The 13,218-nt window shown below is 34.6% G+C and overlaps 1 protein-coding gene across 1 annotated transcript in view; it reads right to left on the minus strand.

The window, feature by feature from the left end:
- Positions 1–6,861: 6,861 nt before the first annotated feature.
- The window catches only part of LOC103495906 (probable receptor-like protein kinase At2g23200), a 36,422-nt gene continuing 30,065 nt past the window's right edge, over positions 6,862–13,218 (minus strand). Inside the window, exon 3 of the mRNA XM_008457588.3 lies at positions 6,862–7,597. Coding sequence (XP_008455810.2) covers positions 6,862–7,597 — 736 coding nt within the window. The remainder of the gene's footprint in view (positions 7,598–13,218) is intronic.

Raw genomic sequence — 13,218 nt, forward strand, 5'->3', positions numbered from 1 at the left:
ATCGTTTAGATTTGGATATTATTTGGTACACGATCGTTTAGATTTGATCGGAACGATTTTTTTTCAAGATTCTTTGTACACAATTCTTTAATTTGGTTACACGATCATTTAAATTTGACTATTATTTAGTACATGATCGTTTAGATTCGGTTGTTTAGATTTGACTTATTTTTTTCAAGATTCATTGGTACAAGATCGTTTAAACTTGGCTACATGATCGTTTATATTTGCCTCATTAATTTTTTTCAAGATTCTTTTAGTACAGGTTCATTTAATTTGATTACACGATCATTTACATTTGGCCAAATGATTTTTTTTCAAGATTTTTTTGGTACATGATCGTTTAATTTGGTTACATGATCATTTAGTTTTGGCCAAATGATTTTTCTTAAGATTCATTTGTTACATGATCATCTATTTTTTTTGTACACGATCATTTAGATTTAGCTATTTTTTGTACACGATCGTTTAGATTTGAAATTCCTTAATCTAAATGATCTAGGATCATTTAGATTAAGGAATTTCAAATCTAAACGATGGTTTTTTCAAGATCTTTTATATTTAGTATATGATCTTGAATAACTAAATAGTAGTTTGAAAAAAAATTGATATTTTAAAATTGATACACGATCTTGAACCAAATAACAGTTTGAAAAAAAATTAAAAATGAAAAAAAATAGATCTTTTATATTTGGTACACGATCTTGAACCAAATGACATGTAAGCTCTCTTTCCATTCTCCTTTTATATTCATAGTACCTAACATGTAAGTTCTCTTTCCAGTCTCCTTTTATTTTAATGTTTCCTTGTGGATATGGATCCCATGTGAGTTATTCCAAGCCATGTATTTAGTATGTCATCTTGGTTGGATTGGATGGAGGTTGTTATCATGGCGGGTACTAAATATGTGTGAGCTAGTTTTGGCCGCATGATTCTTTGGTCATGTGTGAGCTATCTTTCGCCATATATTTAGATGTCTTGCCATGGTTTGATCGACTACTGGTTTGTTGGTTGATTAGTGGCTACGAGATAATGACGTTTTAACTAATATTTCATTACTAATGCATATTTACATATTTTCTATTTGAGCATGTTTTATGAGTTTTACTTCTAAGAAACTTGCCACTTACTGAGTTTTCAATGTTTTCTTTCCACCCCTCCTCCCCCCCCCCCCCCCCCCCCCCCGCGCCGCGCGCAGGTAGCGATCAAGGACCAAACTTTGGTTGGATTGTCGTCATCATTTGTAGATCCTCATTTTGGTATGTATATAGTTAACTTTTGTATTGCATCATGAAATGGTTAGATGTAGCGAGAGTGATGCTAAGGACTTGCATTTGGAGAGATCCCTTATTAGACTGAAATTAAATCATTTTGTCTGTAATATCTAGTTTGAATGTGAATTCTACTTCTGGATAAGTGTGTGGTAAGACACACATGATGTGTTGTTGAGTCTGAAGTTGCTTATATACATATAGAAGTGAAAATATCTTCCTTTACTTTAACTAATCTATATTTTAGGGGAGATGTTGCCGAAAGTTTTATAGAAACTTCTTGAAAAGGGTGTTATATATCTTACATTTGAAAGGAAATGTTTTTTAAAGAATAAATTCACACCACGATCTAGGTTAGAAGAGAAACCTAGAACGGGGTGTGACATAAAAGTTTGGAAAAAAGGAAAAAAAAGAGTAGAAAGACGATGAAAAGAAAAAAGAAGAAGAAAGACGATAAAAAGAAAGGGCAAACCTAGAATATTTAAAAAATAATGGTTAACTTCATGGGTTTTGTTACACAGGCTGTAATATAAATTATATTCAATGAAATGTATACAATCAGTATTGAAACAAACATGTTTTCGCGATAGATATAGATTGATCAAAATGAATATAGATTTAGACCTCTTTGTACGTTATATAGATCATGGTAGATATATGTAAATGATGGAGATAGATCAAAATGAATATAGATTCAAACCTTTTTATATGCAAGTCAGATTGTCGATAGCGATAGTTTTGTTGGAGCAGTTACTAAGATATAACAATTGACGAGGAAGATGATTAACGAAAAAGTGTGAGCAAGTTCTTTCACCTTTTTATAGGTCCCTTCATTGTGATGTCATTTTTGTAATTATGAGTTATTGGTGTAATAACCCGAACTTTTTAAATTAAGCTAAGGTCATTACTTAAAAGATAAACATTAAAGACATTTTTTATTTTCCAAAAAAAAGAGGCTAACTAAAATTTCTATAAAATAAATACCAAAATGTTCATAAAAGCGTAAGATTATCAAAATTAACAAAGATAGTTGAAAATGTGAGCCGCGGGTTTTAACACTTTTTTTTAGAAAATAGAAACAAATATAGCATAAAATCTTAAGTTAAATGATTAAAATTTAAAATATCAAAAAGAAAAAAAACGATAAATAAGCGCGGAAGCTGAACTAGGTCCCCATATGGCATGTCACAGATCCCTTGTTGTCGCTCGCCAACTTCTTCTTTACCTCAGCCTGAAATGTTAAACATAAGAAAGAGTGAGTATATAAATATACTCAGTAAGGGACCCACTACTAGTCCCACTGGGTAATCTGTTAACTTCTCATTAGAAACATACATGCAGTATCGTGTGTCCAATGGAGCACACCTGAGTCAGTGAGATCGTACGAACACCCCTAAATCGTGCGAGTGATCCTATAGGAATACCCCTAGTCGTGCGAGTGATTGCAGGTACACACTCCATAAACATATCTGTAATACGAGGGTACGCCCCTAATCGTGCGAGTGGTCTCGTCGGAACACCCCTAGTCGAACGAGTGACCCCGTATACACAAAATAACTACCCCCTAACCGTGCATATGATCCGTAGGTACACCCCTAAATCGTGCGAGTGATCCTGTAGGAACACCCCCTAGTCGTGCGAGTGACCCCATAGATAGGACCACGATACAGGTGGGGTAAGAAACTCATCATATAAAGTTAACAGACACACCATAGTCCAAAACATGTAATATCATCATAAGCATCATAACAGGATCTAAGCATTAATCTTAACATCCTTATTCATGTGATTAATATAGCATGTATCAAAATCAAACATAACATAACGATCATCATCCTCAACCATAACATCAGTTGTCATCATAAACACAATATCAATCATCGTCTACAGCATCCCCTATGCATCATAGCCACCATAAATACATAACCGTAAATACATGCGGTCTCTTAAATTCAGTCAAAGGTCTAGTAGTAGAATCTCTTACCTAGAGATTAATTACACCGATACTTTTCCTAATAGTTGCGGTCACGCTTCCTAAGGAAAATCCTAAACACAAGTAGACCCAAAATCTAAAAGTAATTAATAAATAACAGTCCCCTAGGGACCAAATTCCAATTATCTTCACTTACCCAAAGTTGAAACGAACCCAATTTATCCTTGGTTTAGGAAAATTCTACAGCACAACTCCCAACTGACCTACCACGAAAAATAATTCAATTAAGTCCATAGTTAAATTATTTAGGGTAAAAAATAACCTTTGATGGGTGTGCCAAAAACCCAATAAAAAACTTACCAAAATTAACTGAAATGACCAAAATAGGCTAGGCGGCTTGAAAGAGGCATGACGGCTCAAGGATGAAGAGAAGGGCGGCTCGGATAGGTAGCTTACACAGAGGCGGCTCGCGTGCGACTCAGACGCAGGAGGCGCGACTCAGATGAACGGCTGGTGGGCGCGCTGGGGACACAGCTCACACGCGTGCACGGTTAGAAACTCAACCGTGGTTCGACGCGGGTTCGTGTACGACTCGGAGCGTAATCGTGCGGCTGAAAGGCGCGGCTCACACCCACATGCTTGGCGTGGACGGAGCTCCAACCTAGACGACTTGGCTTGGACTCACGCGAAACAGCCGTTTGCACAATGGTGGCTTGGCTCGGTGAACGACGAACGATCGGTGGATCGAGGTGGCGACGCGACAACCGTGACGGAGAGTGAATGACTAGTGAGCGAAGGCAAGAAGATGGGTGACGTGAAAAGTTGGCGGCTTGCAGAGACGAGAATCGGCTTGACAGTCGACGCTGCGACAGCCGACGACGGAGATGGCGGAGATGATGGAGATCGTGCGTGGCTGTCGGTGGTGAAGGATGGTGAAGGAGGCGGCGACGTTTAGGGTTTTTTTTTCTAAAGAGGAAGAAGATGATGGCACGTAATACGATATATTTATAATAATAATAATATCACTATTATTATTGTTATTATTTCTCTATCATTTCCCAAATATCTTTCTTTTAAATTCTTTTCCAAAACAAACATTCTCTCTCTTCATTTAAAACCCACTAAATTCTGCTTTTACTCAAAATTCCACCAATCACCTCACCCTTTCTCCAAATAAAATATCAACATTATCTTTTACTAAATAATAATTATATTTTCTATCATACAATTATTATTTTAATTTCATTCTCTCTCTCCACAAATATATATGTATATTCCTTTTTCCAAAACAATATCCTTACATAACCATATGATCAGATGTTTCCTTTTTATATTTTCAGACGTGATCAGATGCACATTTGAGATAATCGTTAAAGATAATTTACGCGATCGTTAAAGTATTTTGTTATCGTTTAGTATTTATTGTTGATCGTTTATGTATTTGGTAATTTACAAGATTGTGTATCAATTGTATATTATTCTACATGATGTCGTCTAATAATCATTTAGTAACATTAGTCGCGCGTGCACGGAACGATTAATCGCACGTTTCTTGGGGTATTTTTGGTATTTCGTATTCTGGGCCTATGAGATTTTTCCGTTTCTGAAATTGTTCTATAGAGTATAAATAACTTGCCGCTTTGTTATATTATTAAAAAGTCCCCGTTATTTTTCTTTTTCTTCCTTAATAAATATTTTTCTCTAAAATACAATTATTTTTTCCTTAAATAACTATATTTCAACCAATATAAATAATTATCTTTTCCTTTTCCATAATGATTATATAGATATATACACACACACACACACATATAGTCATCAAATCTCAAACAAAATTTCCTCTTTACAATTTAATAAAAATAACAACCGTAATTATTTAATTTTATTCAATTTCAACAACACCAAAATTCTATAGTTTTACTTAAACCTCGTAACATACAGTTTAATCAAATTCTCAACAAACACTACAAGCTAAAACCTCTAATTAATTAAATATTGATCTACAAACATTTGATTAATTATAAATTTCCGTAAAATGAAATAATTCTCATTAAATTAATTCAAAATAATGCCCAATAAATTAACGGTGCATTTTCATAAATATAACAAACCACTAAAGTATTTACGACTCGTGTAACAAAGCCCATGAAGTTAGTCACTTTTTAAATATTCCAAATTTGCCCTTCCGTCTTTCTTCTCCTCTTCGTTACAATTTCTTTCTATCGTCTTTCTTCTTTTCCTCTTCTTTTTTCCTGCTGCGATTTGTTTCCATCGTCTTTCTTCTTTTCCTTTTTTTTTTTACTGTGATTTCTTTTAATCGTCTTTCTTCTTTTCCTCTTTTTTTTTTTTTTTTTTGATGTGATTTCTTTTCCTCATCTTTCTTCTTTTCCTCTTCCTTTTCTATGTTGTTTTAATTTGGGTAACTAAATCTAAACGATCTAAAGGATCGTGTACAAAAAATAGCAAAATCTAAAAGATCGTGTATAAAAAATCTTGAAAAAAAAGTCGTTTAGATTGGAGTAGCCAAATGTAAACGATTCTGTAAAAAAAGTAAACGATCGTGCACCGAAAGAATCAAAGAAATCGTTTGGCCAAATCTAAACGATCGTGTACCAGAGAATATTGAAAAAATAAACGATCGTGTAGACAAATCTAAATGATCGTCTACCAAAAGAATTAAAAAAATTTGTTTATCCAAATCTAAATGATCGTGTACCAAAAGAATTTTGAAAAAATTCCTTAAGCCAAATCTAAACAATAGTGTACCAAATTTTGAAAAAAAATCATTTAACGATCGTGTAACCAAATTAAACGATATTGTAACCAAATTAAACGATAGAATTGAAAAAATAAATCGTTTAGATTTGGATAACCAAGTCTAAACGATCAAATCTAAACGATCGTGTACAAATTATATTTCACGCGTTGTTGACAGGATATTTTGGTTTTTTCTATTGTCGGCTTGCAGACTTTTTCCATTTTCGAAATTGTTCTCTACAATGTAAATATTTACAGCTTTGTTATATTTTTTAAAAAAATCCCTAAATTAAATATAATTAAACAAATCTAAGATAATTAACTCCAAAATTATCTTCATTTTTTCTTGGGACATTACAATAAATGGAATAAAAAATTTGATGTATCATTTTGCATTGTTGGTCAACAAAAAAAAAAAAAACATATAGATGAACATATAGATTTCTTATCTAAATTAATTCGTTAATATCTTCAAAGGGTTTCTCTACTTTTTTCTAACTTATATTTAAAATAGATGAACATATAGATTTCTTAACCTTAAATTTTTAACATCCTTAAATTCAAACTATGTAATCCCCAGATTCAATCATCTATCCTGAACATTTACGTACACTCAACATTCCAAATTTACACACACCAAACGACCCTCTTAAGTACTGTCTAACTTACATACCCCATGTATATAGTTTAATACATGCAAATATTACAATCCATACATGATGACTAAAAACCATGATTCACAATTAGCAAATATAAACTCTCACATATATGAAATCAAATCATCTAGCATAATCAATTCTTAAACTCTACAGCCAACTCGTTGGCATTCACCGTGGTGGTATCCTCATCTAGCATGATTGAATCATCAATCCCTTTAGATGGAATCTGATCAAAAGTCCTTTAATCAATCTTCAATGGACCTTCAACAACGGTGGTACTGATCCCCTCATGTTCCCTACCCAGCCCCACAGGCGTTAACTGACACTGCAAAGCTAATTCCAAATCATTCACCACTTCGCGCATTGAGGGCCTATTCGCCCCAACTTCATCCACACACTTCTCCGCAACGTCCACGAATTTGCTCAGCGAATTCGCATCGATGGTTCCAACAAGAAAAGGATCAATCAATTTTTCAATCTCTCCTTTGTTTTTACATAGAATTGCCCAGTCTGCTAAGTATGTCTCTTCACTTGGAACCGACTTTTTTATCGGAGCTCTGGCCGAGAGAACTTCGAAAAGCACGACACCGAACGAGTAGACATCAAATTTTTCTTTCAACTTTCCGGTGCTTAGGTATTCTGGGTCCATATATCCGTAAGTGCCTCTAATAGTGTTGTCCAATTCAGCGGCGTCCGGTACTCTAATCTTTGATATCCCAAAATCAGCAACCTTTGCATTTAAGTCTTTGTCGAGCAAGATGTTTGTCGTTTTAATGTCTCGGTGTATGATGATGCCCGCAATGGAGCCCGTGTGTAGATAATCAAGCCCTTTTGCTGCACAGATGCAAATTTCAAGCCTTTTCTTCCATGACAATGGAACATGATCTTTTGCTTTTGAACCGTATAAATAATCTCTTAAATTTCCACCATCCATGTATTCGTAAACCAGGATCATCTCTTCGTTTTCGTCACAGTACCTTTTCATGACATATGGAGTACAAAAGATTACATACATATAAACTAGTTTTTAAACACATTAGTGGACGAGTTCTTTCATGCATCTATTTTACAACAATATAAATAGATATAGTATGAAATCAATTAAATAATGAATCAACTTCAAATTTTCATAACATTGGATAAATTTAATATATCATACTACTTTTCATAACTCTCCAACTTATAAACCTTTTACTTTTTGAAAAATAAAACCAAAAAAAAAAACTTATAAAACTTTTAAGAGATTAGGTCCACCATATTTCTCGATATTTCAATATATTCATGCTTTGATATTTAGATGAATGTGTGAATCTATATTTTCATCATATTGTTTAATTTAAAGAACTATTGTTTAATAAAATAATAATAATAATAATAATAATAATAATAATAATAATAATAATAATAATAATAATAATATAAATTATATTATATTATTATTATTATTATTATTATTATTATTATTACTACTACTACTACTACTACTATTATTCACCCCACTCCCGCGTCGCGCCCCCGGTGTCTTCTTCTTCTTCTTCTTCATTTCCTTCACCCGACAGCCGATGACACCGCTTCCCTTCATCCATTTCTCTTCCGTTCAACACACACAGCCGCCATCCGCACGACTTCTCCTTCATTCAACCGACTGCATCTGCACGTTTCCGTCTTCAGCCAGTGAACAGTCAACCACCGACGAGTCCTCCAGACCGGCCATCTGATCGTTTGCAAGCTCCTCCATCTCTGACGTTCTCTCTCTACCTCGTGTACCCGAGTGGCTGTTGGCCGCTTCTGCCCTTAGTCGAGCGGGCCACCCCTCCATTTCCGATCTGTTGTCGCTTCGCCTATCATCTGTGAAACGTCCACCGTCGTCCTAGACTCGGAAACCAGCCGTTCGTGGTTGCCTCAGCTTCAAGCGGTTCGAACCGAGCCAACCAAGTCGGACCAAACTGTGAGCCGCGAGCTGAACCAAACTGAGCCGCGAACCAAGCTGAGAACTGAGCCCAGTCACGAGCGGAGCTGAGCCGAGCCATTTTTCCAAGCCAATCTCCCACTTCACCGAGTCGCCTAAGCCGTTCTATCCGTGCTAAGTCCTGTTGAGTTTTGGTAAGGACAATGTGAGGAATTGCTAACGTTTTCAATAGTCAATGCAAGTTTAAATGTCGGATTAAGATGTTGAACTTCTTGGTTGGGTTAACTGTTGATCCCTTGAAGGTGTTAGCGAGGTGACGCTGAGGTTCTAGGATGTTACGGCAAGTGTATTTGGAGCCAACTCTCCTCTATTTTGGTAAGCTGGTAGATGTTGCTTTGGAACGTTTTGTAATGTGGATTTTTAGTGATATCATTATTAAACCCTTATGTTTGTGTTTAGGTGGATTCGTTTGCACGTCGAATTGAACAAAGATTTTAGCTACAGTTCAAGTAAGGGATTTCTTACTACTGGATCTCAGATCGAGATTGAAAACGTAGTAACCCACATGTGAATTATACTATAGCAACTGTGCTAAATTGATTGATGCATGTTTTGCTAGAAAACATTACTAATATGTACTCTTGACTAATTAAAGGTGATGTGATCGTTAGTTGTAACCTATGTATTTATATACGTTAATGAGTTGTTCTGCTGAGGGGCACAGATGCTTAAATGTTCTGAGTATTGCAGTTATGTTGATGGGCTGTGCTGTTAACTGGAATAGTAATGTCGATGGACTATGAAAATCTTAATGTTATGTCAAGTTGAAGTTTGTTGTTAGGATATATACCAGTTATGGAGTTATGTCGTGGAGGAACTAAGAGTTCGGAGACCTCTTGTATAGATTTTGTATACACTGTCGAACTGTGCTGTAGACTTAATACGACTGTTATGCATAATATGGACGTTATGCATAACATAGATTACTCGTAGATGTGCTAGGGTTTGAACTGAGACGAAGTTACCGTGAGGTGGATTTACAAAGTGATGATTTCAATAGTTGACTAGTTTTGAGAAATGTCACGATGACGTGTGAATTAGATATACATATAGCGACTGAAGAGACTGTTGATTGAATCTAAACTGTCTGACTGGCTAAGCTTATAACTGAACCGTTAACTTAAACGTTATTGTTCTGTGACTGTTGTAGACGGTTTAGTATGGACCGAGGGGTAACGGTTAGCTTTATCTATGGGTAGCGTACCTTACAAGCATGGTGTCCTTTGGGATTCCTCGACTGATATGTGTATCCTTCAGGATCAGTCGACTGATATGTGCATCCTTCGGGATCACTAGACAGATATGTGCATTCTTCGGGATCACGAGACTGATATATGCATCCTTCGGGATCACTAGACTTATATGTGCATCCTTTGAGATTAGTAGACTGATATGTGCATCTTTCAGGATCACTAGACTGATATGTGCATCCTTCGAGATCATAAGACTGATATGTGCATCATTCGGAATCACAAGACTAATATGTGCACCTTTCGGGATCACGAGAATGACATGTGCATCATTCGGGATCACGAAAATGATATGTGCATCCTTTGGGATCACGAGACTGATATGTGAATCCTTCGGGATCACTATACTGATATGTGCATCCTTCGGGATCACTAGACTGATATGTGCATCCTTCGGGATCACTAGGCTGATATGTGCATCCTTTCGGATCACTAGACTGATATGTGCATCCAACGGGTAGACTGATTGATGTGTGTGTTCTACAGAACCACTAGACTGTTTATGTAGAGTACCTCTTAATAAGAAGCTAACTGTTATTAACGGGTCCATTAGTGGGTCCATTAGTGGGTCCCTTGTTGGGTATATTTTTATACTCACCCTTTTTCTTTTTAACTTTTCAGGTAAGGGTATGGCGAGGGGCAGACCGGCGAGGGGCAAGAAGGATGCATGAAGGTCATATGGACGCATCTAGTTTCTTTATGCTTCCGCTGACGTATTTGTTACTGTTTATTTCTTTTGACTATTAAAGGGAGTCATGGTTAGAACATTTGATTTGCTATTTTGTTTTGATAATGTTGTGAACTATATTTTGGAACTTTTGGGAATGTGATGCAAAATAGGGCTCGAAACTGTTTTTATGATATTTTGAATGTTTTTAATGAATCGTAACAGGTCTTTCATGAGTTTGTGTGTTTTACTGTCAAGTCTTAGCAGTATGTAGTGACCTCAGCTTAGTCTGGAAAGTTGGGTTGTTACAATTTATATCCTTTCGATGTGATTAAAAAATAAGGTTTTCTGACGAAGAAAAGAACTCGTTTACTCAGTTTTAGTTAGAGATAGATTAGATTAAATATTGGAAAATTGCACCAAATAGCACAAATTAGAAAATAAATATAACCTATAGCACAAGGGAAGAATATTTGCAAAACATAAATGACAATTTTTTACAAGTCATATGGTAAATTTTTTAATAAAAGGTCAACTCTGCCCTTCAGTTTCCTGATAACTTGAACTTTGAATTTATATCACTAATGTCCTCTCATAAATGTCCTCTCATGCTATCAGTGATGATTTATATCACTAATGTCATGCTATCAATGATGACTTCTATCAATGACAGCATGTCACTGATAACTTGAACTTTGAATTTCTATTTGATATAAATGTTGACAGCATAACTGTAAATCAATTATTTATTTCAAAAGTTGCAACTATATCAATTTCATTTATACTATTTGCGATAGAAGCTACCATATGAATAGTATTTTATTAGAGATTCAAAGATATTACCAAAGCATGCTAATTTGATCTCTGTTTTTCTTTTCTTCTTTTTTTTTTTTTTTGTCCATTTGCTTTGATATCATTGATATATAGTAGTCTATTAGGGATATTACTTATAAATGTTAGTACTGATATTGCAATAGAAGAATATCATTGATAGTTATAGCTATAAAAATATCAATTGATAGCATAATTAAATCTTATCAATTCAAAATTGATATGTTCTAAGAAGATATCACTTACATATTCTTTTTATGATATTGCTTATACTTATTATCAGCGATATTCTTCTAATGCAATCATTGATAGATAATGTTAGTGATATCATTTTACGTTGATAGCAATATAGAAAAATTACCTATAGTAGATGTCTGAAATATTAATTGATAGCAACATTGCTAATAGAAGATATCAGTTATAGCAACTTATACCACATTCTCAAATTAAAAGCTATTACCGATACCAGTTATCAACTATAAAAACTAACTATTGCATTCGATACCATATTTTCTCAAATTTAAAGTTACTCTACCCTTTAATGGCTATCATTGATAAAAGTTATCACTAATACTCATTATCAATTATATCAGCTGATAACATATTTCTCAAATTAAAAGCTACCATTGATAGCATCTATCAATGACAGCAACGTATGACAGCTATCAATTTAAGAAAATCGAAAAAAAATACTCATAGTGGTGACAAGTTATCACTAATAGCTACTATCGGTATGATAACAACCGATATCAATTATAAATGATATTCACTAATTGTAGCTATTAGTGATAGCTTTTAATGTGAAAAAATCGAGAAAAAGTGGCCAAATGGTTGTTTGACATGGGTATTTTACTATTTTATTATTTTTTGTGCTATATATGTCATTATATTAGGTTTTTTTTTTGCCATTTATGCAACCAACCATTAAATATATATTTGGTAGTTCACTCCCCATCGATCTGTATACAGAAGACTCCATTTTATTTTTTTATTTTTGTTTTTCAAGATTTTTTTTAACATCTCGCTCTTCAATTCTTTAAAACCCTATTTCTCGAGCCTTGTCGTCTTAACCGTTGCACTCTTAGTTGACATAGTCCTAAACTTTCGACGAAATCTCCGCCGGCCACACCTCTCACATTCTTGCCTCTCTAATTGTGACCACATCCTGGGAATCTGTCGTTGAGTGCCAAACCTGGTGATTGTGAAGTTTTTGTTGTTTTTTATCATGGGATGATGTCTCTAGATCATATTGAATCTAAAGAAGGGATTCTCATACGTAGGAGAAGCATAAGCTTCTAAGGGAAGTGGCATTCAACTTAAGATGGAAAAAAATTACAATTTTTGTTGAGAGCGAGTCTCATGCTTAGAAGGTGTCTAATTGATCATTCACTAAGTTACCCTATACGTGTGTGATAATTTATTTATTTATATATAAGTACAACGTTGTAATTCCTTAACTTTATATTAATAAAAACCAATTTTACTCCACACGGCTAAGATAGTGTACATGGCATTGATTTAGGTTTACATTAGTAAAAAAATATTGCATTGGTTTAGGTTACAAAACTTAGATATTGTTCCTGTTATAGCTTTTCATATGTTCCTTTACAATGTTCTTGAAATTGTAGTAATCATGTGTGTGACAAACCACATTGCATGTCAAATAAATATTTCAATGATGATCAAAGTGAGTTCAATTATTTATATTTAATGGTGTTCTCAATCCAGGGCCCTTTAATTTGATGGTTCAAGTTAAAGATGGTGGATCTACCACACTACTCTTACTTATTAGATGACACCAACTACTCTTATTGAAGAATTTACCCTAAGGTGCTAGGATTGAAGAAGTGAACTTCGTGCCTGATGCGAGAAAGTTCGAAT

This window comes from Cucumis melo, chromosome 11, assembly GCF_025177605.1.
Source record: "Cucumis melo cultivar AY chromosome 11, USDA_Cmelo_AY_1.0, whole genome shotgun sequence".
NCBI lineage: Eukaryota > Viridiplantae > Streptophyta > Magnoliopsida > Cucurbitales > Cucurbitaceae > Cucumis > Cucumis melo.